Source organism: Zalophus californianus, chromosome 11 (assembly GCF_009762305.2).
Source record: "Zalophus californianus isolate mZalCal1 chromosome 11, mZalCal1.pri.v2, whole genome shotgun sequence".
NCBI classification, from domain to species: domain Eukaryota; kingdom Metazoa; phylum Chordata; class Mammalia; order Carnivora; family Otariidae; genus Zalophus; species Zalophus californianus.
The window spans coordinates 104,802,785-104,827,726 of NC_045605.1; the positions used below are offsets into that span (position 1 = coordinate 104,802,785).

At 40.6% G+C, this 24,942-nt stretch overlaps 1 protein-coding gene across 1 annotated transcript in view; it reads left to right on the top strand.

The window, feature by feature from the left end:
* The first annotated feature begins 8,140 nt into the window (after positions 1-8,140).
* LOC113914800 (solute carrier family 22 member 9-like) overlaps positions 8,141-24,942 on the top strand; it is a 34,325-nt gene continuing 17,523 nt past the window's right edge. Inside the window, exons 1-5 of the mRNA XM_027580358.1 lie at positions 8,141-8,542; positions 9,229-9,332; positions 15,528-15,682; positions 15,781-15,949; positions 16,696-16,819. Of these exons, the coding sequence (XP_027436159.1) occupies positions 8,141-8,542; positions 9,229-9,332; positions 15,528-15,682; positions 15,781-15,949; positions 16,696-16,819 (954 nt within the window). The remainder of the gene's footprint in view (positions 8,543-9,228; positions 9,333-15,527; positions 15,683-15,780; positions 15,950-16,695; positions 16,820-24,942) is intronic.

Genomic DNA, 24,942 nt, shown 5'->3' on the forward strand with positions numbered 1-24,942 from the left:
TTAGCACTTTCCTGAAGGGCCCAGTGAGGCCTCAGGGGCCGTGCCAAGGCTCTGCTGGGTTGAATCTCTGACCCAAAGCAGGATAGCCCTTGTGCATGAAGCAGTATGAACTTTGAGCACATTAATGCCTCTTTAAAAGGGCCCTGTAGGCTGCCAAGATTTGGTGCTCACGTGGTGCATACCAGGCTGCTGTCTAGGGAGGACAGTTGGTCCAGAACCCATGGGCAATCAGATGGAGCCATGTTTAGACAGCAACTCCACCAGGTATAATCAGGTGTCTCTAGTAACTCAACTCAAAAGTCTGAGCTCAGATGGACTATTGGCAGGGCCTGCTGTAAGGTCCTCCCTGAGGGAAAGAGGCTGATTTGCTTGCAACGGTGTCAATGGGCCTACGTAAAATGGATATGTGTGGAATGTGTTGCCCCCCAAAGGGCACACCTCACACGTGTTGTGCCTGCTGAAACAGGAGGCTTGATGGTGAGGGGTTGATGTGTTCCAGACAAAGTGGCTGTGTGGCCCTCAGCTGACCACACTCTGCACGGAAACCCAGCAGCAGTGGCCAGTCCTTGGATCGTACCCAGGGCAATGGCATGTCCTCTCTGCTATAAATGTTGTGTCACCAGATGTAACTCTTCCTGCATGGCGTTTTCAGAACACCTCCGTGGTAGAATGTCATCTATATGATGTTGAAGGTGGCAGTGGGTTAGTTTGAGTGGATTTGGATCTTGTCTGCAGAAGCTATGTGTGATGGGGGTGCTATTCAGATCCCCGTGGGCAGCTGAGTAAAGGTATACTGGGTCGCCTCAAAAGTGGAAGCAAATTGAGACTGTTAGTCTTTGGTAATTTGAACCCAATAAAACACGTTGACAACAGCTAGGACAGCAGAGAGAGGCCCTGAGCCTTTGCATATCATCTGTTAACTCTACAATACAGGGCATGGGGTCTTAATGGCAGGAGCCTGTGCATTTAAGTTTGGATAGTCAATCGTTAGTCTCTATTCATTGGTGGTCAGTTTTAACAGTGTCCAGGGCTTTTAAATCGTGAGGTGGTAGGCCTAATGACCCCAGGGTCAAGCATATCTCTAATGAAGGGCCAAAGGCCTTCTGTACTTTGCTTCAGCCAATATTTTGGTGTATTTAACATTTTCACTAGACCTGACAACTGGGCGGGTTCTCATTTGGAAGCTTCCAAGAGAAAGGCCAGGAATTTGAGTTTATTCCCAGATGTGTCACTGAGTGAGGGCCTTTGTACCTCTCATAGGAAAAAGAGGGCTAGTTGGGGCACCAACACTGGCAACTCTTCTAGAAATATGATGCCAGTAGACACGTCCAGATTAATATTCACCCCCTTTACAGTTTTACCTGCCATGCCTTGTAGACTGTAGGAAGTTTCCTTGGGGAATTGAGAAGGGTTATTTGGAATTATCATGACTTGAGCTCCTATGTCTAATGGAACCACCAGAGTTGTAAATGGGTGTTTGTTCCTAGGAGGTGGGACAAGCTCCAGGGAGCCACCGAGTCCCTAGGGGTAATGCTCTGGGAGACTGCTAAGTCACAGTTGGGGGAAGTTTTGGGCTCTGTAGTGAGGTAGGTGCTTGTTTTAGGGAGAGGAGTTTGCACCAGGGCTGTCCAGATATAAGATCATTAGAAACCCCAGTTGGCAGAGCTACCAGTGTAAACCAGCTGTTTAGAATCATCTTAAGTGTTGCTTCCTAATAGGGTTAGCATGGGGCTCTGGGACCAGGAAGTGGGAAGGGTATTCTACAAGGAGCGTCGCAAGGTCTGGAACCCAAGGGCTGGCACTGGGGTTGTGGGCTGCCTGTGTGTGCACTGTTAACTCTGGGAGTCTGTGTGAGTGTTTCCTTCATGGCAGACCACATATGTATATTCCCTCCAGGACTCCTGAATAGTATAGGAGGCCCCATGAAATAAAGGAGTCCAGACTTGTAATTGCAGTGGGGGAGGGGTCCCTGTAAGAAGAATTCTCTGGATTTAGGGTCGATTAGGGGCCTTTTTAGAATTTGGTATGAAATCCAGGTCATCTGGGTTGCTATGTTCAAAAAAATGAGAAACCCTTGACCATACCAATCTTATGGAGAAGGAGTTGGGCCTCATCTAGTGTCTTCCATTGGTTTGGAGACTTTGCAGTGATAGCCACGACAAAGGGGTGGGTGGTAACTTCCTTGGGTGTTTTAGATACCAGCACCAGGTGTTCAAGCCATTCATAGCTCGGGCCATTAGATCTTGTGCCATCATGCCCTGGAAGTGGGACCCCTGGTATCCTGTAGGCCTGAGGTGGGGACTGAGGTGTGACAGCAGCAAGGTATACGGCAACAGAGGGACTGCAGACCCAGTCTGCACTTGCTTTTGCGAGGAACCACGCCTTCCCCAACCGGGGTGTTCCTACTGTACTGGTCAGAACTCGGAGTCCTGGTGTAGCCCACCCACACAGCAGTCAGGGAATAGGGGTCTTCCCCTCCTCCTTCTAAGGGCACTGCCTGGCACCTTTATACAGCAGCCCACACTTGGACGCGGGTTGCTACTCACATGTCCCGGCTGTGAACTCATGCAACAGGACCTTGAGAAAAATCATAGTTAATTTACCTAATAGTAGGCTGTGCTCAGAGTTGTGAAATACACTCAAAGTCTATTCCCTGCTGGGGGATTCACCCTCTGTGGGTATTAGCAAGCAGAAGACACATCTATCACCAAACTCTGAACTGAGTTCAGGGCATTCTTCTCTTTCCTTTAAGGATAATGCATGTTCACAGCCAGATAGTTTTATTGACACATCCTGTAGAATCTGAGGAGTCTAACAGCATTCCTTCTTTTCTCCCTCTTTCTCGTGTCTCCAGTCCAGGCTTGCAGTGTTTCTGCTAGAATAAAACTCTCTTAAAATGTGTTGGCCTCCCAAGCAATCCGCAGGAGTCTGAACCATTAGACAACCCATCCTACCCAGATCTTTCCTTGTTAACCACATCTCCCCCCTGACTTCTGCAGCAATGGGGATTGATTTTATGGGTCACACCTGAAATCACTTTAGCAAGAGGTGGCACAGCCACACTCTTGATGTTCTTTCCAGAATATTCTTTCTCATTTTTTTGCAATATGTTTACGCTAAGAATTTTCCAAATATTCAAGTTCTGGTTACTATTTGCTTACTACTTCTTCTATGTATCTCTCTCCTCTTCCATCTTACTATAAGAAGCAAGGAGAAGCCAGGTCGCACCTTCAACACTTTGCTTAGAAACCTTCTCATTAAATATTCAAGTTCATCACTTCCTAGTTCTACTTTTCACAAAACACTAGAACACAATGCAACCAACTTCATTACTATTTTATAACAAGGGTTTTTTTCTCCTCCAATTTCCAGTAACATGGTCTGTCCATCTGAAACCTCACCAGAGCATCTTTAACAGTCATGTGTCTACCAATACTCTCTTCATGATGGTGTATGCCTTCTCTAAGATCAAAAAAACTTTCTCTAAAGCTCTCTCTTTTTTTCTTCCTGATATCTCAAAAGAATTGCCTTTAACATACATATTTCTGCCAACAGTCTCTTCAGGACAATCTAGGCATTTTCTAGCATGTACTTCAAAACCCTTCCAGCTTCTACCCATTACCAAGTTTTAAGGCCACCTACTTCTATGTTTTTAGGTATTTGTTACCAAGAGGTAGAACTCCATATTACAGTACCAAAATCTGTACCAATATCCAGGACAAAGAACAGTAGGGATAGAAGCTATACATAAATCCAACAACATGGGCTCCCACTGACTAAGTCTGAATTAGCTACTTCCACTGCTGAGTGAAAAATGCTGGGTCAGTAATATGTCAATGCTAGATCAACAGCACAATGACATTTCTCCAGGAGACCAACTAGAACAGGGATGCCAAACTGGTCATATCAGATCTCTTTCAAGACCAAAGGGCAGTGATTCATCTTGACTGGAATCAACCCAGACTCTGGCTAAGTATTTCTCTTTCTTGCCTTTACAACTCAGCTAAAATAACTGTTCAAAGGCACAGAGAAGCACTTGATTCACCAACATAAACTAATTCATACACTTCATCGAGCCAAAGAAGACATGTGGTGTAAAAAAAAGGCATGGCAGTGGTTTCATGACCACCAGATCTCCGATCTCCTGGTTGAAATTCACACTCTATCACATAGAAGCTGCCAGGATCATAGAGCAATGGGATGGCTTTGTTAAATTTAAAGTGCACTGAGGAGCCAGCTAGGAGTTGATAGTATGCAAAACCTGGAAATTATTTCCAAATTGAATTACGTACTCTAAATCAATGACCACTCTATGGTTTTTCATTCCTCATAGGTAGAACAAATAGTTCTGGGAACAAAATCGTGTAAGTTGAAATACCCTGTTTACCAAACTCCTAGTACTCCACTTGGGGATTTTGTTCCCTTTGTCCCTACAAATCAGGCTATGTATATGAGCATAGAAGTCTTGATATCCAGAACAGGAACATTTTCACCAGTAAACACAGGAAGAGCATCATATATTAAATTATGCCTACCTACCCCACTGTCACATCCATTTCGTGGGCTAAGAGGTCAGAAGTCAAGGAAAGGAGTCACCAACTGGACTGGATTAATAAACCCTCAACATCAGCAGGAGGTACAGCTGATCTTTCTAGTATGCCTACATATTCTTTTCCTCCAGAGTTGTTCCACTGGGGGGCACCTCATGGTACCTCCCTGTCCAACTTTGATGGTAAAGGGACATAGGAACTTGCCAGCCCCTTGAAAGAGCATGGTGTGTAGAAAGTCTGACCTTTCAAAGATTAGGCCACTGCTCCTGGTATGACTCATAGACCAGGACTATGAGGGGTACCTAGAATATGTTATAGCAGAGAGAGAGAGAGAGAGAGAGAGAATGAATAACACTCACAGACCTGAGATGAGCTGCATTTGTAAGTTTTCCCTGAAAGGAGTTATTTTGTGGTGATTGAATTTATTACATAAATCATATGCATTGACCCAGCACATGAGATGGACTGTGTGGGTAGTTATGTTACACCATTGAGATACCCCCAACCACTGGGAGTTTTGACAGATGGTGGCTCATGGCAGGATTTAGCCCTTGGAATTGCCCTTGGTCAAAGGAAGGTATATTGTTCAATGTTACACCCCAGGGACACTGCCTCTATCCGATAATCTGTCAATGTGGGGTTTCAATGGCTTATTCTGTGCCTCAGTTACTGACATTTGTGAAGAGTCAAGCTTGCCTTAAAAAGCACAAACTTCTAGCTATAAAATAAATAAGCAATAAATAAATAAAATAAACTTCCAGCTACAAAATAAACATTTTGTAACTATAACTGGTGGCAGCTGAACAGAATCTAATCTTTGGTTCACAAATTAATGTTGTCAAAGGAATGAATAAAGTGGAAAGTAACTTTGAATAAAGAACACAATTTCATTTTAAGTTATGTGGTGTGATCTATTATGACCATCCAGAATTTTTCTGGTTTTCTTTGCACAGAATGTTATGTATTCTGGCTAATTTTCTAAAAGCAAGCATTTAAATCTTACAAACTGAAGTTATATATCAATTTCTAGTGCACTATGATTTTTCTCAGTTATCTATTAAGATGACTTTGTCTGTTTACATGGTAGAGAAACTGGATTGTTTCTGTATAGAAGACTGTGAATGCCAATACAAGCATTTGGGAATTTATGTTGCAGGAGGTATTCTTAGAGGTAATAATGAATCATCTAATAATACAAACTTATGAACTACTTGACTTTTCAAATACATACAGCACTGATGTTAATCATCTCTAAAAAGCTAGTAGAAATATTTGGTCTAAGTAGGGCCATTAGGGTCAGATTTATTTTAATGCCACTGAGCAAACAATTGCATTTACTTTAAATAAATTGCAAAATTACCAAATATACTATTTGTATTGTTGAACATAATACATTATAGTTGTCAACTCTGAATTTCACACAGGCTAGTTTTTGTTTTTTGTTTTACTATGCTTTTGGAACTCAGTCTAACAAAATTAGAGAAAAAGACTTCAGGTTTCTGCTCTGACTTATAAAGGGTATGAAAGATGCCATTTGTATCCTCACAAAAAGATGGGCATTAAGGAGGGCACATAATGGAATGAGCACTTGGTGTTATATGCAACTGATGAATCACTGAACTCTACTTCTGAGAGTAATAATACACTATATGTTAATTAATTGAATAATAAAAAAAGAATCCATAAGCTTGAAGGCTGGTTAGTGGAAACTTTCCAAACTTAAATGCAAAGTGAAAAGAGAATTTTAAAATGTAACAGAATGGGTAAATGTGAGACAGCAGCAAACAGTATAATATTCTTGTAATGGGAATGTCAGGAGAGAAGAATGAGGGAAAAGACCAGTGGAAACTTGAAAGTAACCGTGGCTGAGCATCTTCCCAAATTAAGGACAAATGCCACATCAAAATCAGTGGAAAGGCCCTAAGGAGATTGATTTTTTCAAAAAGAGACATACGCATGCAGGCAGAAATTGTATCATTGTTGCCAGAGTTTGGGTACAGGTAATCAGGATTGCATGTTAATAGTCAATAGAACTGTTCCTTTTGGGAGGTGATGAAAATGTTCTAAAATGAAGTAATCATTATGGTTTCCAAGTTTTCCCACATATTAGACTTAGCAGAAAAAATACTCCAAAGCAATTATTAAATATGTTTGAGAACGAAGGACAGGCATGAGAACAATGACTTGTCTAAGAGGATATGTCAATAGAGAGAACGTGTGACTTGGGACGTACAGTTGCTGAAGTGCTAAACCCACCAAATGTCTCAATGGTGGATTTGAAATGGCAGCAAAACAGAATTCTCAAACGTGAGCTGGAGCAACAGGGGTTATGCCACACGAAGAGCAGAAAGAAAACACACTGGAAGATTCTCCAAGACAGTGTAACGGCCTTTGAGGAACAGAATGTAGCCTTTTCAGATTGGCTTCTTTGATTTAATAATTTACATTGATGGCTCATCCATATCTTTTCCTCTCTTGATAGATCATTTTTTTTTCTTTTCTTCTTTTTTAGGGTGATATCCCCTTGTCTGGATGGACCACAGTTTATTTAATCCCTTTGCCCGCTGAAGGATACCTCGATTGTGTCCAGATTTTGGCAGTGATGAAGAAAGCTGCTACGCACATCCATGTGCAGGGTTTTAAGTGGACATAAGTTTCCATCTTATTTGGGTAAATACCAAGAAGCATGACAGTTCCTGTATTTTCTCAATTCCTCCGTAGCCCATGGTAAATTTGCCTTGTGTAGGTTTTATAATGTCGGAGGGTCATTATTTCTGTTCCTCTGTCACCCACTGCAGGATAAGACCCTTAGAGACCTTGTCTTATCCACTGCTGTATTCCTAGCACAGAAAAGGTCCTCACAAATGTTATCTGAAGGAATCAGTAAGCCTGTGAAAGTCAGCCTCTTTAGGAGCTTACCATTGGCTTAGCCTCTGCCCTCTGTCACTACCCACTCTGCCCACATTTGGAGTTAACTTATTTTTATTGTGAATTCGTGGTCTGATTTTAAGTGAAGCAGAATGTCACTTTCCACAAGGGAAGGATTGCACCATACTGCACTTGCTTTCGTTTACTCAGAGTTATTTTCATTAACTCTTTTAATCAAAATTCAGTACTATACAAGCCAAGCACTAAACCTTCAGTACTTTTCACAGGAAAATAAAAAACGGTTCCCTTTTGAGTCTCACAAGTGATACATTCTGCAGAGAACTGGGATTCATGTAGCAGGTTTATTTTATGTTATTTACAGATGTGGGGATCAAAGTCCAGTGCCACTTCAGGGCACTGCTGACGAAAAGAATTTTCACAAAGTACACCTTTAAACAGTGCTGTTTGTCAACTGCTGGAAGCATCTCAGCAAAATACTTCTCTGGGACTTTAAAGAAAACAGCTACCTACCTGATCCCCAAACAATTTGGAGAATCAGCTTCCGTGGCCCTGGTAGAGGTGAAGGGGGGGCCACTGAGGAAAAAGTGGAGTCAGGATCAATACACGCTTGGTGTGACTTAATGAATGGAGACCTTTCTCCCTTTGAATTTTTCTAAATAAAGTCATTTTGCCTTCCACTGGCAATCACTTGTTCAGCATCGATGGCCTTTCAGGACCTCCTGGATCAAGTTGGAGGCCTAGGGAGATTCCAGATCCTTCAGACGGTTTTCCTTTGTCTCTCCAGCTTCATGATGTACCCTCATATTTTGTTGGAGAACTTCACAGCAGCAGTCCCTGGTCACCGCTGCTGGGTTCACATCCTCGACAATGACACTGTCTCTGCTAACGGCACTAGGATCCTCAGCCAAGATGCCCTCCTGAGAATCTCCATCCCACTGGACTCAAACATGAGGCCAGAGAAATGTCGTCGCTTCATCCATCCCCAGTGGCAGCTCCTTCACCTGAATGGGACCTTCCCCAACACGAGTGAGTCGGACGTAGAGCCCTGTAAGGATGGCTGGGTGTACGACCAAAGCTCCTTCCCTTCCACCATTGTGACTAAGGTAAGAGGTCCTATTTACCTCTTGTGAGTACACACTCTGGGGGTTTAGAGGCAGCACAAATAATGAACATGCTTCAAGCCTTTGATCACTGTACAGGTGGTGTTCATTCTTCATTATTTCAGCAAATATTCTTTATGTCTTTATTAAATGCCACTAATCTACATATTTAATGAGTCTAAGAACTAAAAAGTAGATGTGACCTTGCAATTATATGGCTTTTATTCTTAGGAAGACCAAAGTCGAAGCAAGTAATTTATGTAATGTGTTGAAAATGTTACGCTTGCGAATTTGAAACATCGAGATATTGATCAAAACCTCCAAGCACAGATTGTACCCCTGAGCAGCCATAGGAGATCTGTGGTAAAACTCTGCCATCAGTAAATGTTTAAAGCTTTTCAGATGATTGCATTCTGTGGCCAAGGTTGAGAATCACTTCATATGAAATAAAACAAGGCATTAATATAGCCAACAGGTTTAGATGAGTCTTCCTAGAGGAAGTTGTATTTAAGCTGATACTTGAATGATCAAGGTCAGCTAATGCAAAAAAAAAAAAAAAGGAAGCTGGAGAGGAAGAAGGGGGCCCGATATAAAGAAACTTGTGTCATTCAAACTGTTTCAATTAGGTTTCCACTGAGGGCTTATAAACAACTATGTCACACTCCTTTGCTGGTTTCCTTCTCTTCCAGTGGGACCTGATATGTGAATCTCAGTCACTGAAATCAATGGCCAAATTCTTATTCATGGGTGGAATGCTGGTGGGAGGCATGATATTTGGCCATTTATCAGACAGGTGAGTGTCTCTGGATCACTGGGGTATTTTGTTGAACCAACACATCATTCTTCCATTAAGACACACGTATTGTCAATTACACTGTCCCGGGCTCCCTTGGTCCCCAGGGATCTAGAAACTCATGGGGGATCACAGTCAGTATAGCAAGCTCTGTCAGCTGTGAGTGCCATGTACAGGGCACAGAAACAGCATCTCCATCAGACATGAGGACATTTTAGGACAGGGTTTAGAGAGGAGGTGACACAGCATGTGGTTTAGGAAGATGGAGAAAAGTTACCTATGGGAACAGAGAGGATGTTTCATGACATAAGATTTGGCCTATTTGAAGACACAGATATGTAAAACGGTGTTGCAGACTTTGGCCAGGGGGCCGTGTTCAGTCCCTCCTGGATGCTGTGAACTGAATGCTTATGGATTTCCAGAGCATGATCACCATGTCCCTGTTTCCCAAGTGTGATGGGTAGGCATTCCTACTAAACCTGTTGTGTCCATGGCCATGTGTCTTGATGGTGTATAGAGAACATTTTTCCAGTGACCTTGATTTTTGCTTTTGCAAAAACAGCGCTTTGAAGGTAAGTTTTAAACCATGTAATTAATCTAATGACAACTGCTGTCACCATTTGTGATGTTAGAAATTGGAGTATCCTGTGCTTGACAGTATCACTTCTGAATTAGACAGCCAGTTGCCAGCTCCAGGCATGTCTCTTCTGAGGGATATGGAGAATTCAGGTTCCCCTTACCACCTACCAGCACAACGTCATCAGGTATGTTAGCTCAAAACTGTGAACTCTGAAGGGATGACAGTAAATGTAGCTTATAAAAGTTTTCCAAGTCAGAGTGTCCATTTCTAACAGTTCCATAACACAGAACCACCCACTTACAGAAATAAAAATAAAACCATATCTCTGTGGCTGATTCATTTTTTGAAAAGAGTGCCAAGATCATTCAGTTGGTAAAATATAGCCCTTTCCACAAATGGCGCCATGACAACTGGATATCCACATGCAAAATAATAAAGTTGGATCCTTACCTAAAGCCATAATGAATATTAACAAAAATGGGTTAATGATTTAAATACAAGAGCTAAAACCATAAAACCTTTTTTTTTTTTAAAGATTTTACTTATTTATTTGACAGAGAGAGACACAGCCAGAGAGAGAACACAAGCAGGGGGAGTGGGAGAGGGAGAAGCAGGCTTCCTGCTGAGCAGGGAGCCCGATGTGGGGCTCAATCCCAGGACCCTGGGATCATGACCTGAGCCGAAGGCAGACACTTAATGACTGAGCCACCCAGGCACCCCGAAAACCATAAAACTCTTAAAAAAGAAAATGGGGGGTAAATCTATATGATTTTGGGTTTGGCAATGAATTCTTTGATATGTCACCTGAAGCATGAGTGATGACAAAATTGATAGACTGGTCTTCATCAAAAATTGAAAACTTTTGTGTCTCAAAACACATTATCAAGAGAGTGAAATGATAACCTATGTAATGGGAGAAAATATTTGTAAATTATATATAAGCCATAAAATAGAAAAATAGACCAATGGAATGGGTTTAATATTCAGCGTATATGAAGAACTCCCACTCTCAACAACAAAATACAAAAAACCCAATTTTTAAATGAACAAAGGACTTGAATATACATTTCTTTAAAAAAGATGTACAAATGGTGCATGAGCACAAGAATAAAACGTTCAACAGCATGATATTGAAAACAATGTAAGTCAAAGCCACAGTGAAATACACTTCATACCTACTAGAATGGCTATAATACAATAAAACAAGATGGGGGGCGCCTGGGTGGCTCAGTCAGTTAACCATCTGCCTTCAGCTCAGGTCATGATCCTGGGGTCCTGGGATCAAGCCCTGTGTCAGGCTCTCTGCTCAGTGGGGAGTCTGCTTCTCACTCTCCCTCTGTGCTCTCCCTTTCTCTGTCTCAAATAAATAAATAAAATCTTAAAACAGCAACAACAACAACAAACAAACAAAAAACAAAACAAAACAAAACCAAGATGGAAAATAACATGCATTCACAAGGTTGTAGAGAAATTGGAAGTCTGCTGACAGAAAGATTTTTAAGGAGGCTTTGGTGTGGCAAATAGAGGATCAAGGATCGAATCTGTATCTTCAGCCAGAGCAAATGGATACATGCTGATACCATTTAGTGAGATGAAGGAAAACAGGAAATGAAGCACATACAGAGGAGAAAGTAAAGACTTCTGTTTTGGGTGTAATAAACTGGAAGTGCCTATTAGTCATGCAGCAAGAGATTTCAAGTAGAGGAAAACAATGCTGACTATGAATCTGCTTGAAAACCATCTGTCCCAAATATAACCCCTAGCCAAGATTACACTCAGCTAATAAATACCCAAGCCGCCATCTTCCCATGACCCTCCCATTAAAGGGGAATATATGGCCAAGCAAGGAGATCCTAAAGTTTCATTTATTTATTTGAGAGGGGGGAAGGGGCAGAGGGAGAGGGAAAGAGAGAATCTCAAGCAGATTCCCCACTGAGTAAGGAGACTGCCACGGGGCTTGACCTCAAGAACCTGAGATCATGAGCTGAGCTAAAATCAAGAGTCAGACACTTAACCAACTGAGTGAGCCAGGCACCCCTAGAAACTACTTGTGTTTTTTATACATGCATGCTAAAAAAATTAGGAGTGATGTGTCACGTGGTCTGTAACTGCCATTCAGATGGTTCAGTAGAAAGGAGTTTGTGTGTGGGGGGGTGTGTTTGGGGTGTCTGTGCATGTGTGTTCACAAAGGCAAAGAGATAAAGCAAATATAGCAAAGTGCTATCTAGTGGTGAATCTGCTTAAGATTTATAGCAATGTTCGTTATAATATTCAATTAAACTTTCATATTTGACAATTTTCAAAATAAAGAGCTAAGAATAAGTCCACTCAAGTGGGAGCCACATACATCAGAAATATATGTTTTATTTACTTTTTATTTTTTAAATTTTTTATTGTTATGTTAATCACCATAGAAATATATGTTTTAAATAAAATTGGTAAAAGTGTATATGTAATTTTGTAACCTCTTTTTATGCATATGTTTACAGTTCTACATCACGTTTTCTTTTCCAATTAAAAAAAATATTTTTTAGACAGTCTTGGGGGGAGGGGCAGAGGAAGAGGGAGAAAAAGAATCTTAAGCGGACTCCACACCCAGCATAGAGCCTGACTTGGGGCTCAGTCTCACAACTCTGAGATCATGACCTGAGCCAAAACCAAGAGTGGGACACTTAACCAACTGAGCCACCCAGGAATCCCTCAAATATTTTTTTCAAATAAATTTGAGAAACCTATACCAAAAAAGAAAACATACAAAGCTTCTCTAGTTATCTTCATCAAATACAATCATTCAAACACTACTGTGTTAGCCATGGTAGCTAGTTACAGTAAGAACCCTAGAATCAAAATTGGGATTTTAATAAAATCATGATTCTACTGTCCTCACAGTGTGGTGTGGGTCATGTGGCCCCCATCCTCTGAGCAGTGGCTCAGGGAAACAGCATCTTCCATCGTGTGACTTTTTCATCTGCACGTTTTTTGTTTCTAGCCATGTTGTCAGAGAGACTGAGCAGGACCCATGTGGACCTTGTATGGATAGGCCTGGAAGTGGCCTTGGTCACTTCTGTCTGCAGCCCATGGTCAGAACACAGACATGTGACTCTAACTTAAATATAAGGCTGGGAAGAGTCATCTTCTTCTGAATCTGGAAAAAAAAAAAAAGCAATGGTGAACATATAGCCAAAGTGAACAATTAATAATTAATGAAACAATAATCTTTATATTTTGCCAGCACAAATTTCTCTTCCTTTGATATCAACCACAGACGGTTGAATTATACTCATTTCATGAGACAGTGTCCTCATTAGTTTGGCCATGAATTCCTTTCATGTATCTATGTATCTGTTTCATTTTTTCCTTATGCCCCAATCCCATTTCCTTCTTCCCAATAGGGGTCATTATAATGCATTAACTATATTTCTTTAAATTCATATGTGTTTTTTCAAAATAAATGACATTGCTTGGTTTACATATATTTTAATTCATATATGTATGTAAATGTGTTATGATCTCATTCTTTTTCTTTTGTACACCCAATGCTATGTTTTTTGAGGTATATATACATTCCTACATGTACTTCTAGTTCATTCTTCTATGACAATGCTCTTCATCCATTTTTCAGTGATGGACAACCAGATTGTTACCAAATGCCTGCCACTCTAAATATCACTACATTTTAAAGATTTTTATTTTGTTTATTTATTTGAGAGAGATCATGAGCAGGGGGAGAGGGAAAAGCAGACTCTCTGCTAAGCAGGGAGTCTGACGTGGGGCTCAATCCCAGGACCCTGGGATCATGACCTGAGCCAAAAGCAGACACTTAACTGACAGCCACCCAGGTGCCCCTAGATATCACTACCTGATATATCTTTAATACAGCTGCTTTTCATTTTGACTAACCAGACTTTCCAATAATTTGACAATAAGTGACAATGTCATTACATTATTTCATTAATCATAGCCTTTCTTTCCATAGATTTTATTCCATTTTAAATGGAAATACAAATGTATGTAATATAAATACTCAGAATATAAAAGATTTAACACTGCATTATAATGGAAATATTCTGCAAGCATAGCAAGGATTGCAGGATTTTTGTCCAATCCCTCTGTTTGTCCACTGCTGGTCATACAGAATCAGCACAGAATCATCCACATTGTCCAGAGAAAGGTCCTCTCTCCCAGAAAACTGTGAAACAGAATTCTCCTTCCTTTTTAAAAATATCTTCTCGCTGGTACCCCCCCCACCTGGGGGGGCTGGGTCCTGGGATTGAGCCCCATGTCAGGCTCCCTGCTCAGTGGGGACTCTGCTTCTCCCTTCACCTCTGCTTGCCACTCTCTCTCTCTCGTGCTCACTCTCTCTCTCTCAGATAAATAAATACACTCTTTTATTTTTATTTTTTTAAAGATTTTATTTATTTATTTATTTGACAGAGAGAGAGACAGCGAGAGAGGGAACACGAGCAGGGGGAGTGGGTGAGGGAGAAGCAGGCTTCCTGCTGAGCAGGGAGCCCAATGCGGGGCTCCATCCCAGGACCCTGGGATCATGACCTGAGCTGAAGGCAGACGCTTCACTGACTGAGCCACCCAGGTGCCCCATAAATAAAATCTTTTAAAAAATAAAATAAAAATACCTTCTCCTTCTCTGTTTCTTTATGCTCATCTCACCTCATCCTTTCCTCTGAGAACTCACTCTAAGTTCTCTGAGTTGTTCATTTATTATTTTAGGGAAACATGTTGTTCAAGGCCTATAAAGCCAGACATAGCAAAGAGGGTCTCTAATGCAACTCATCAGCAACTTTGCTGTATTGTTCCTTGGATATTCCTTTCATGTAGTTTATCCATGACCTGCGTGGTCCCAGAGTCCCAAGTACAGATTTAGATCTTGTCTTAGTCAGCTCAGGCTACCACAATGAAACACCAGAGACCAGGTGGCTTAAACAACAGAAATTTATTTTCTCAAGTTCCGGAAGCTGGAAAGTCCAAGATCTAGGTGCAGAGAGATTTGGGTCCTGGTGAGAGCTGTCTTCCTGACTTCAAGGCAGCTGCCTTCTTGCTATAGCCTCAAATGGCAGGAAGAGGAGAGGAATCTCTCTTCTTGTAAGGGCACTAACCCCATCATAAGGACCCTATTCTCATGACCTCATTGAAACCTAATTAGCTCCCTCAAAGCGCATCTCCAAATACCATTTCACTGGGTATTAGATCTTCAATATATGAATTGGGGTGGGGGCAGGGGACACAGTCCATAGCAGCTCCCTTGTGTTCTAGACACTGCACAGACTCCAGTGTGTTAAGTGCTTGTGTTAGTACAAGGGACATGTGTGATGTGTTAAAATTTCCAGTATTGCAACCGGTCTCATATGGCTTCAATCGGTCTCAAAGATCTAGTAACAGACTGGGGAAGAAGTTTTGTTATACTCAGCCTCTATTTACAAACAGGTGGGTTGCTTCTGGGAAGATCTCCTGTTGACTAGCTGTTGATTCTTTAAAGTTTCAAGGGCAAAGTTTCACTTACTAAAACCCGTGCTAAATTTCAAAGTGTACCTTCTTTTTTGTTAATTTTCCCATCTGGATGTTCTTATTCCCCCATCTAACTGGTTCCCGTTCCTCAGGTTTGGGAGGAAGTTAATTCTCAGGTGGTGCCTCCTGCAGCTGGCCATTGCTGACACTTGCGCAGGCTTTGCTCCCACCTTCGTCATTTACTGCATGCTACGCTTCCTGGCTGGCTGCTCTACCGGGAACATCATGATAAATACTATTATGCTGTGTAAGTAAACACTTTACATCTTTGACATTTTCCAGGCCTTGACTTTGACTTTGAGATTCCTACTTTGAAGTCAAAATCCTGTTCATGTTTTCTTTCAGTCGTAGAATGGACAGTGCCCCGATGCCAAGCCATGGGAATAACAGTGGCAGCCTGTACTGCTTGTGTAGGACAGATGATCCTGGCAGGACTGGCTTTTGCCATTCCAGACTGGCACACCCTTCAGCTGGTGGTTTCTGCACCGTTATTTGTCTCCTTTCTTTTCTCAAGGTAAAAGCTTTCTTTTTTCCTTTGTCTTAGAGGATCCTGGGATGCAAGATACATGGAATCAGGTCCTAAGAATTCTGTTTGTTTCTTAGTTAACAACTTGAGCACATGCTCTCCTAATAAGTGTCCTCTGTACGCTCCACGCAGCTGAACAGGTAGGGTTACCAGAAAATATCGAGGACACTCAGTTAAGTTTGAATTTCAGGTAAACAACAATTTTTTTTGTATAATATTCCAAATATTGCATGGAGCATAGCTACACTAAAAATTTTTTGTAGTTTATATGAAATTTCTATTTATCTGAGAGTTCTGTATTTTTGCTTACTAGCCTGATAGAATACAGGGTGTCTCATTCAAGTAAAATTTCAAAAAACAACAAATACTTCTCAGCGTAAGTAGGTCCAAAATACCACATGGGAGATGGTTATACTCAACAATTACTCATATTCACTGTTTATCTAAATTCAGATTTAACTAGACACTATTTTTATTTGCCAAACCTAAAAATACTCCCCAGAATAAGAGTGAGGGGGCAATATGACTCCTGCTCTCTGTTGCCAGTAGTGAAAATGTAACGCATGGAGAGGCCATCCTCCCAGTTTTTTAGTTACGGTACAAGAGAATGTAAGTTTGTGTTTTCTGGTACAACAGAACAAGAGGTAGGTATTAGATGGGAAGGGAGAGGCATTTCAGGACAAAGAGTGTGGACACACGAGAGACTTGGCTGCACCTCTGTCTTCTTTGATCAGGTGGCTGGTAGAGTCTGCTCGGTGGCTGGTTATCACCAACAAATTCGAGGAGGGCTTAAAGGCACTGAGAAAAGCTGCACACAGGAATGGAAGGAAGAATGTTGGAGAAGCCCTCACCATAGAGGTGAACAGGAATGGGAGTGTGTTATGGGATGTAGGGAACCGGTGACCTGACATAGGCACTGGTTGGTGTCCATAAAGTAAATAAAGGGTGGGGACACGGGTCTGGCTTCAGGTCTTCTTACCTCATTGTCCTGGTCTCAATGGCCATCCACATTGTCTGAGTTAATATAAAGAGAGAATATCCTGTTGCTGGGAACTGAACACAGATACTTTTACTCAACAGGAGCAGATAGCTCTTAGTGTTTACGATCGTAAAGATTGTGTATTTGTTAGAGAAAGTAACCCAAATGAAGCCATTTCTTTACATTCATATTCTGATGGCCTTTTTTGAGGATAGTAAGACCAGCAGAAGGGAGGCTTAGTGACCATGCAGACTAGAGCATGTTAAGTTGGTCATACACTCTTTCATTAACGGTATTTACCGCGTGCTTCCCTGGGCCCCTTCTGTTCTCTCCAGGAGATATGGCATTGGCCACGATAGTCCAGATCTCTGCTTTGTGGAGTTTACATTCTACCTATTACAAGTTCCAAGAACATGGATGAGTGGAAATGCCTCAGAGAAGTCTTTTTTTCCCCCACCCTGGGTCTGGAAGGCAGATATTGCTGTGGATCATTAAGTAAACCATTCATCATGTCATGAACATATACATTATTTATCAAAAAATTATAATGTGCTAGTCATGATGCTTGATCCTGAATAGCAGTAAGGGTCAGAATTCCATGTTTCAAGGAACTTTAGTATTAATAAGAGAAAAATCAAGACATATTAAAATTAACAAACATAACATAACATATTATGAAATCTAGCTTCTTAAATTTTTAACTGTATGATACAGTATTGTTAACTATAAGTACAATGATTTCTAAAACTTTTTCATCTTGCATGATTAAAACTTGATACCCGTTGAACAGCAATCTCCCATATTCCTTTTCCCTGGTCCCTGGTAACCACCATTCTATTTATTGTTTTATTATTTTAATATTTTATATATTTCATATAAGTGGAATTGTGAGGTATTTGTCCTTCTGTGACTGCCTTATTTCATTTAACAAAATGTCCTTGAGATTCATCTGTTATAGCATCTAGCAGGATTTCCTCTGTTTATGGATGAATCATATTCTGCGTATGTATATGCCACATTTTCTTTACCCATTCATCCACTGATGGACATTTAGTTTGTTTCCACGGTTTGGCTATTGTGAATAGTGCTGCAGTGAACATATGTGTGCAAATATCTCAAGATCCTGTTTAAATTCTTTGGAGCTTAACTTTAACTTTTCTGTTTGCAATGAAAAGGGGATGGAAAGATTCTCATAGAGACAAGGAAACATCATCTTCCCCTGTTTAATTGGAAAAGGAGAGGATTAGGGTCTAGACAGCCAAAGAGAAGCAACAAAACATCTCTGGAAATATGTTCAATGGCACATCTGAAGGATTTTTCTTAAGACAACTTTATGCAAGTGATGAATCACAAAATTCTACCCCTGAAACTAATAATACAATATATGTTAACTAACTTGAATTTAAATAAAATCTAAAAAAACCCAACTTTATTGAGGTATGATTAACAAAGAGCTGTACATATTTAATATATAAAAGTTGATGAATCTGATAAGTACACATCCACACATCAGTACCACAACCCATGCAATAAACATATCCATCATCTCCTAAAACTTTCTCCTGCCCTTTTTATTCATTATTTTTGTGATAACACTCAATAGAAGACCTACTAATAGCAAATTTTCAATATATAGTACAATATTGTAACTATAGACACTATGCTATACAGTGGATCCCTAGAACTGATTGACATCACATCAGTGAAACTTCATACTTTTGACAACTATGTCCCCATTTCCCACACACCCCAGCATCTGGCAAATACCATTCTGTTCTCTGTTTCTTTGTTTCAGATCTTATATCTTAGTCTTTAACACTTTGTGAGTTGATTTTTGTGTACATCGTAAGAGGTTTCCAGTTTCATTCTTTTACACGTCAATATCTAGTTTTCCACAGCACCGATCATGGAAGGCACTATCCTGTCCCCATTAATATGAATTCTTGGCACCACTGTCCAAGATCAAGTGACTGTGTTTGCTGAGTTTATTGTTATTCTGCTCCATTGGGCTGTATGTCTGTTTTTATACTAGTACCGTACTGTGGCTTTGTGTAATATATTTTGACATCAAAACATGTGATGCCTCCAGCTTTGTTTCTGTTCAAAAATTCTTTGATTGTTTAGGGCCTTCTGTGTTTCCATATGAATTTTAAGATTACTTTTTCTTTCTTTTTTTAATTCAATTAACCAATATGTAGTACATCATTAATTTCAGATGTAGTAGTCAATAATTTATCAGTGCTTGCTTTTTCTTTCTTTTTTTGAGGAATAGTTGACACACAACATTACATTAGTTTCAGGTATACAACACAGTGAATCAACAACTCTATACGTTATGCTATGCTCTCAAGTGTAGCTACCATCCCCATACAATGCTAGTACACCACCATTGACTATATTCCTCATGCTGTACTTTTCTAATTCATGACTTATTCATTCCATAACTGGAAGCCTATACCTCCCACTCCACTTCATACATTTTTCCTATCCCCCACCTCCCATCCCTCTGACAACCATCAGTTTATTTTCTGTATTTATTGGATCTATTTCTCCTTTTTGTTTTGCTTTTTAGATTACACATGTAAGTGAAAATGTACGGTATTTGTTTTTGTCTGACTTATTTCACTTAGCACAATATCCTCTAGGTCCATCCAGATTGTCACAAATGGCAAAATCTCATTCTATTTTTATGGCTGAGTAATATTCCATTATAAATATATGTCATATACATACATATATATTATACACATACCACATCTTCTTTATCCATTCATCTATCAGTGGACATTATGTTGCTTCTATATCATGGCTATTGTAAATAATGCTACAATAAACATAGGGGTGCATACATCTTTTTGAATTAGTGTTTTTGTTTTCTTTGGGTAAATATCTAGTAGTGGAATTAGTGGATCATATGGTATTTCTATTTTTAATTTTTTAAAGATTTTATTTATTTTAGAGAGAGAGCATGAGCACAAGTGGGGGGTGGGAGCAGAGGGAGAGGGAGGGAATCCTCAAGCAGACTCCCTGCTGAACATGGAGCCAAATGTGAGGTTTAATCCCAGGACCCTGAAATCATGACTTGAACTGAAATCAAGAGTCAGATGCTCAGGTGACTGAGCCACCCAGATGCCCCTCTATTTTTAATTTGTGAGGAAACTCCATGGTGTTTTCTGAACCAATTTACATTTCCACCAACAGTGTTATATCCTCTTATTGAACTTCTCCCTTTATCATTAGGTAATACCCTCTCTGTCTCTTGTTACAGTCTTAGTTTAAAGTCTGTTTTGTCTGATGTAAGTATTGCTACACCAGCTTTTTTTTTGCTTCCATTTGCATGGAATATCTTTTTCTATCCTTTCACTTTCAGTCTGTATGTTTCTTTAGGTCTGAAGTGAGTCTCTTGTAAGCAGCATATGGATAGGTCTTGTTATTTTTAATTCATTCTGTTACCCTATGTCTTTTGATTGGAGCATTTAGATCATTTACATTTAAAGTAATTATTGATATATATGTACTTATTACCATTTTGTTAATTGTTTTCTCGTTGTTTTGTAGTCCTTCTCTGTTCCTTTCCTCTTCTTTTGTTCTCTTTCCTTGTAATAGATGGCTTTCTTTAATGTTGTGCTTGGCCTTCTTTCTCTTTATTTTTTGTGTTATCTATTACAGGTTTATATGAGGTTCATATATAGCATCCTAAATATATAGTAGTCTATATCAAGTTGATGATTGCTTGAATTTGAATGCATTCTAAAAGAACTTCCTTTTTATTTCCCCTCTCCAGATTTTATGTATATATTGCACTATTTTACATCTAATTACTGTGTGAGCCCCCATAACTAATTCTTTACATATAATTATTTTATTACTTTTATCTTTTAATCTTCATACTAGCTTTGTAAGTGATTGCTCTACTACATTTACTGTATGTTTGCTTTTACTCATGAAATATTTTTTCTTCCAGAATTTTCTCATCTCTATGGCCTTTTCTTTTCCACCTAAAGAAGTCCCTTTAAGGGATGCCTGGGTGGCTCAGTTGGTTAAGCGTCTGCCTTCGGCTCAGGTCATGATCTGAGGGTCCTGGGATCGAGTCCCGCATCGGGCTCCTTGCTAAGCAGGGAGCCTGCTTCTCCCTCTGCTGCTCTTCCTGCTTGTACTCTCTCTTGCTATGTCAAATAAATAAATAAAATCTTAAAAGAAAAAAGTCCCTTTAACATTTCTCACACGGCCAGTTTAATGGTGATGAGCTTTTTTTTAAAAGACTGATTGATTGATTAATTGATTGATTTTAGAGAGAGAGTGCATGCACATGTGTGGGGAGGGGGCAGAAGGAGAGGGAGAGGGAATCTTAAGCAGACTCTGCGCTAAGCACAGAGCTTCACACAGGGCTCAATCTTACGACCCTGAGATCACGACCTGAGCTGAAACCAAGAGTCAGACTCTTAACTGACTGTGCCACCCAAGTACCCCTAGTGCGGATGAACTTTTAAAACTTTTGTCTGGGAAACTATCTTTTTTTCCCTTCTGAATGGTAATCTTGCTGAGTAGAGTATTCTTGGTTGTAGGGGTTGTTTTTCCTTTCAACACTTTGACTCTATCATGTCCCTCCTCTCTGGCCTGCAAAGTTTCTGCTGAAAAATCAGCTCTAGTCTTATGGGGTTTCCCTGGTATGTAACTAGTAGCTTCTCTCTTGCTGCTTTTATTTATTTATTTTTAAATGTATTTTATTTTATTTTGTTATGCTAGTCACCATACATTACATCATTAGTTTTTGATGTCGTGTTCCATGATTCATTGTTGGCATATAACACCCAGTGCTCCATGCAATACGTGCCCTCCTTAATACCCATCACCGGGCTAACCCATCCCTTCACCCCCCTCCCCTCTAAAACCCTTAGTTTGTTTCTCGGAGTCCATAGTCTCTCATGGTTCGTTTTCCCCTCTGATTCCCCCCCTTCATTTTTCCCTTCCTTCTCCTAATGTCCTCCATGGTATTCCTTATGTTCCACAAATAAGTGAAAACCACGATAATTGACTTTCTCTGCTTATTTCACTTAGCATAATCTTCTCTTGCTGCTTTTAAAATTCCCTCTTTATCAAGAAAAATTAGCAGGAGGGGAAGAATGAAGTGGAGTAAGTCGGAGGGGGAGACAAACCATGAGAGACGATGGACTCTGAAAAACAAACTGAGGGTTCTAGAGGGGAGGTGGGGTGGGGGGATGGGTTAGCCTGGTGAAGGGTATTAAAGAGGGCACGTTCTGCATGGAGCACTGGGTGTTATGCACAAACAATGAATCATGGAACACTACATCAAAAACTAATGATGTAATGTATGGTGACCAACATAACAATAAAAAATAAAAATAAATAAAATTCTCTCTTTATCTCTAATCTTTGGCATTTTAATTGTTATGTGTCATGGTGTGGAACTACTTGGGTTCATCTTATTTGAGGCTCTCTGGATTCCTAAACTTGGATATGTGTTTCTTTCCCCAGGATAGGGAATTTCTCAGCTCTTATTTCTTCAAATAAATTTTCTGCCCCTTCCTCTTTCTTCTTCTTCTTCTGGGGTCCCTATAATGTGAATGTTCGTTCGCTTGATGTTATTCAAGAGAGCCATAACCTATCCTCATTTTTAAAAATTCTTTTTTATTTTTGCTGTTCAGCGTGAGTGTTTTCCATTACCCTGTCTTCCAGATCACTGAGATGTTCTTCTGCATCCTCTAATCTATTGTTTATTCCCTCTAGTGTCTTTTTAATTTCAGTTCTTGTATTCTTTAACTCTGATTGGTTCTTTTTTTATATTTTCTATCTCTTTGTCGAAGTTCTCACTGAATTCATCCACTCTTCTCTCCAGTCTGATGGTCATCTTTATGACCATTACTTTGAACTTATGAGGTAGATTGGTTATCTCCACTTCATTTAGCTCCTTTTCTGAGGTTTTGTCTTGTTTTTTCATTTGGAGCATGTTCCTCTGTCTTCTCATTTTTATTGGCTTTTTGTGTTTGTTTTTATGAACTAGGTGGAACAGCTACTTCTCCTAAACTTGAAGGAATCGTCCTATGTATGCTTATCCCCTGTGTAGACTGTGTGTGCCTGGTGACTTGTGCTGGCTGGCTAGATCTGTGGCTGGTGTGGGCTAGGGGTCCTAGGGCACTCTGGGCTGGGGCTATCATGGTGGGATGCCTAGAGTTGAAGTGGGCATGGGCCAGGGTGGTCCCAGGGCTCTCCATGCAGAGGGTTCCCTGGCAGGACAGCTGAAGCTGAAGTGAGTGCAAACCTAGGGTTCCTGGGGCTCTCCGTGCAGAAGGCACCCTAACAGGACAGCTGAGTCTTAAGTGGGCACAAGCTGGAGTGTTCTCAGTTCTCTCTGCACAGAGAGGATCTTGGCAGGACAGGTGAAGCTGAAGTGGGTGCAAGCTAGGGCGTCTCAGGGCACTCTGTGCAGGGGACACTATGGCAGGGTGGTTGGAGCTGAGGTGGGTGCAGTCCAGGTGAGGAGGTGTCCCAGGGCACTCCACATAGGAGATGCCCTGGCAAGTCATCTGGGACAAAGGTGGGTTCAGGTTGTGAGGTCCTGGGGTGCTCTACACTAGGGATTCCCTGGCAAGTCATCTGGAAACAAAGTGGTGCTGGCCTGAAGTGTTCCAAGGTGCTTTGCACCTGTGTCATATAGGTGAGACAGCTGGAGCTATCGTGAGCATTGGCCAGGGATATCACGGTGTGCACCACACTGGGCTACCTTGGTGGGATAACTGGGGCTAGTGTGGGCTCACTGAGGCAATAGACTGGCTATGGTGCCCGGACCCTGCTCCCATCTGCACTATCAAGGTGGTAAGGAAATGTAAACCCTGCTGCTTGTCAACTCCTCTGACCTGGTGAGAGTTCCAGCAGCTCCCCTGCCATTTGGTAGAGTTGTAGGGCTTAACCTTTTATATTTCACATGCTCTTTTTTTATGTTTTTTAAAATTAATTTTATTTTATTATGTTAAGTTAGTCACCATACATTACATCATTATTTTTGATGTAGTGTTCCATGATTCATTATTTGCACATAACACCCAGTTCTCCATGCAATATGTGCCCTCCTTAATACCTATCACCGGGCTAACCCATTCCCCCACTCCTATCCCTTCTAAAACCCTCAGTTTGTTTCTCAGAGTCCATAGTCTCTCATGGTTCTCCCCCTCTGATTCCCCCCTTTATTTTCCCCCTCCTACTACCTTCTTCTTCTTCTTCTTCTTCTTCTTCTTCTTCTTCTTCTTCTTCTTCTTCTTCTTCTTCTTCTTTTCTTCTTCTTCTTCTTCCTTCTTCTTCTTCTTCTTCTCCTTCTTCTTCTTCTTCTTCTTCTTCTTCTTCTTCTTCTTCTTCTTCTTCTTCTTCTTCTTCTTCTTCTTCTTCTTCTTCTTCTTCTTCTTCTTCTTCTTAATATATAATGCATTATTTGTTTCAGAGGTACAGGTCTGTGACTCATCAGTCTTACACAATTCACAGCACTCACCATAGCACATACCCTCCCCAATATCCATCACCCAGCCACCACTCCAGCAACCATCAGTTTGTTTCCTGAGATTAAGAGACTCTTATGGTTTGTCTCCCTCTCTGGTTTCATCTTGTTTCATTTTTTCCTCCCTTCCCCTATGATCCTCTGTCTTGTTTCTCAAATTCCTCATATCAGTGAGATCATATGATATTTGTCTTTCCCTGATTGACTTATTTTGCTTAGCATAATACCCTCTAGTTCCATCCACGTCATTGCAAATGGCAAGATTTTGTTGTTGTTTTTTTGATGGCTGCATAATATTCTGTTGTATATATATCTACCACATCTTCTTTATCCATTCATCTGTTGATGAACATCTTGGCTCTTTCCATAGTTTGGCTATTATGGACATTGCTACTATAAACATTGGGGTGCATGTACCCCTTCAGATCACTACATTTGTATCTTTGGGGTAAATACCCAGTAGTGCAATTGCTGGGTCATAGGGTAGCTCTATTT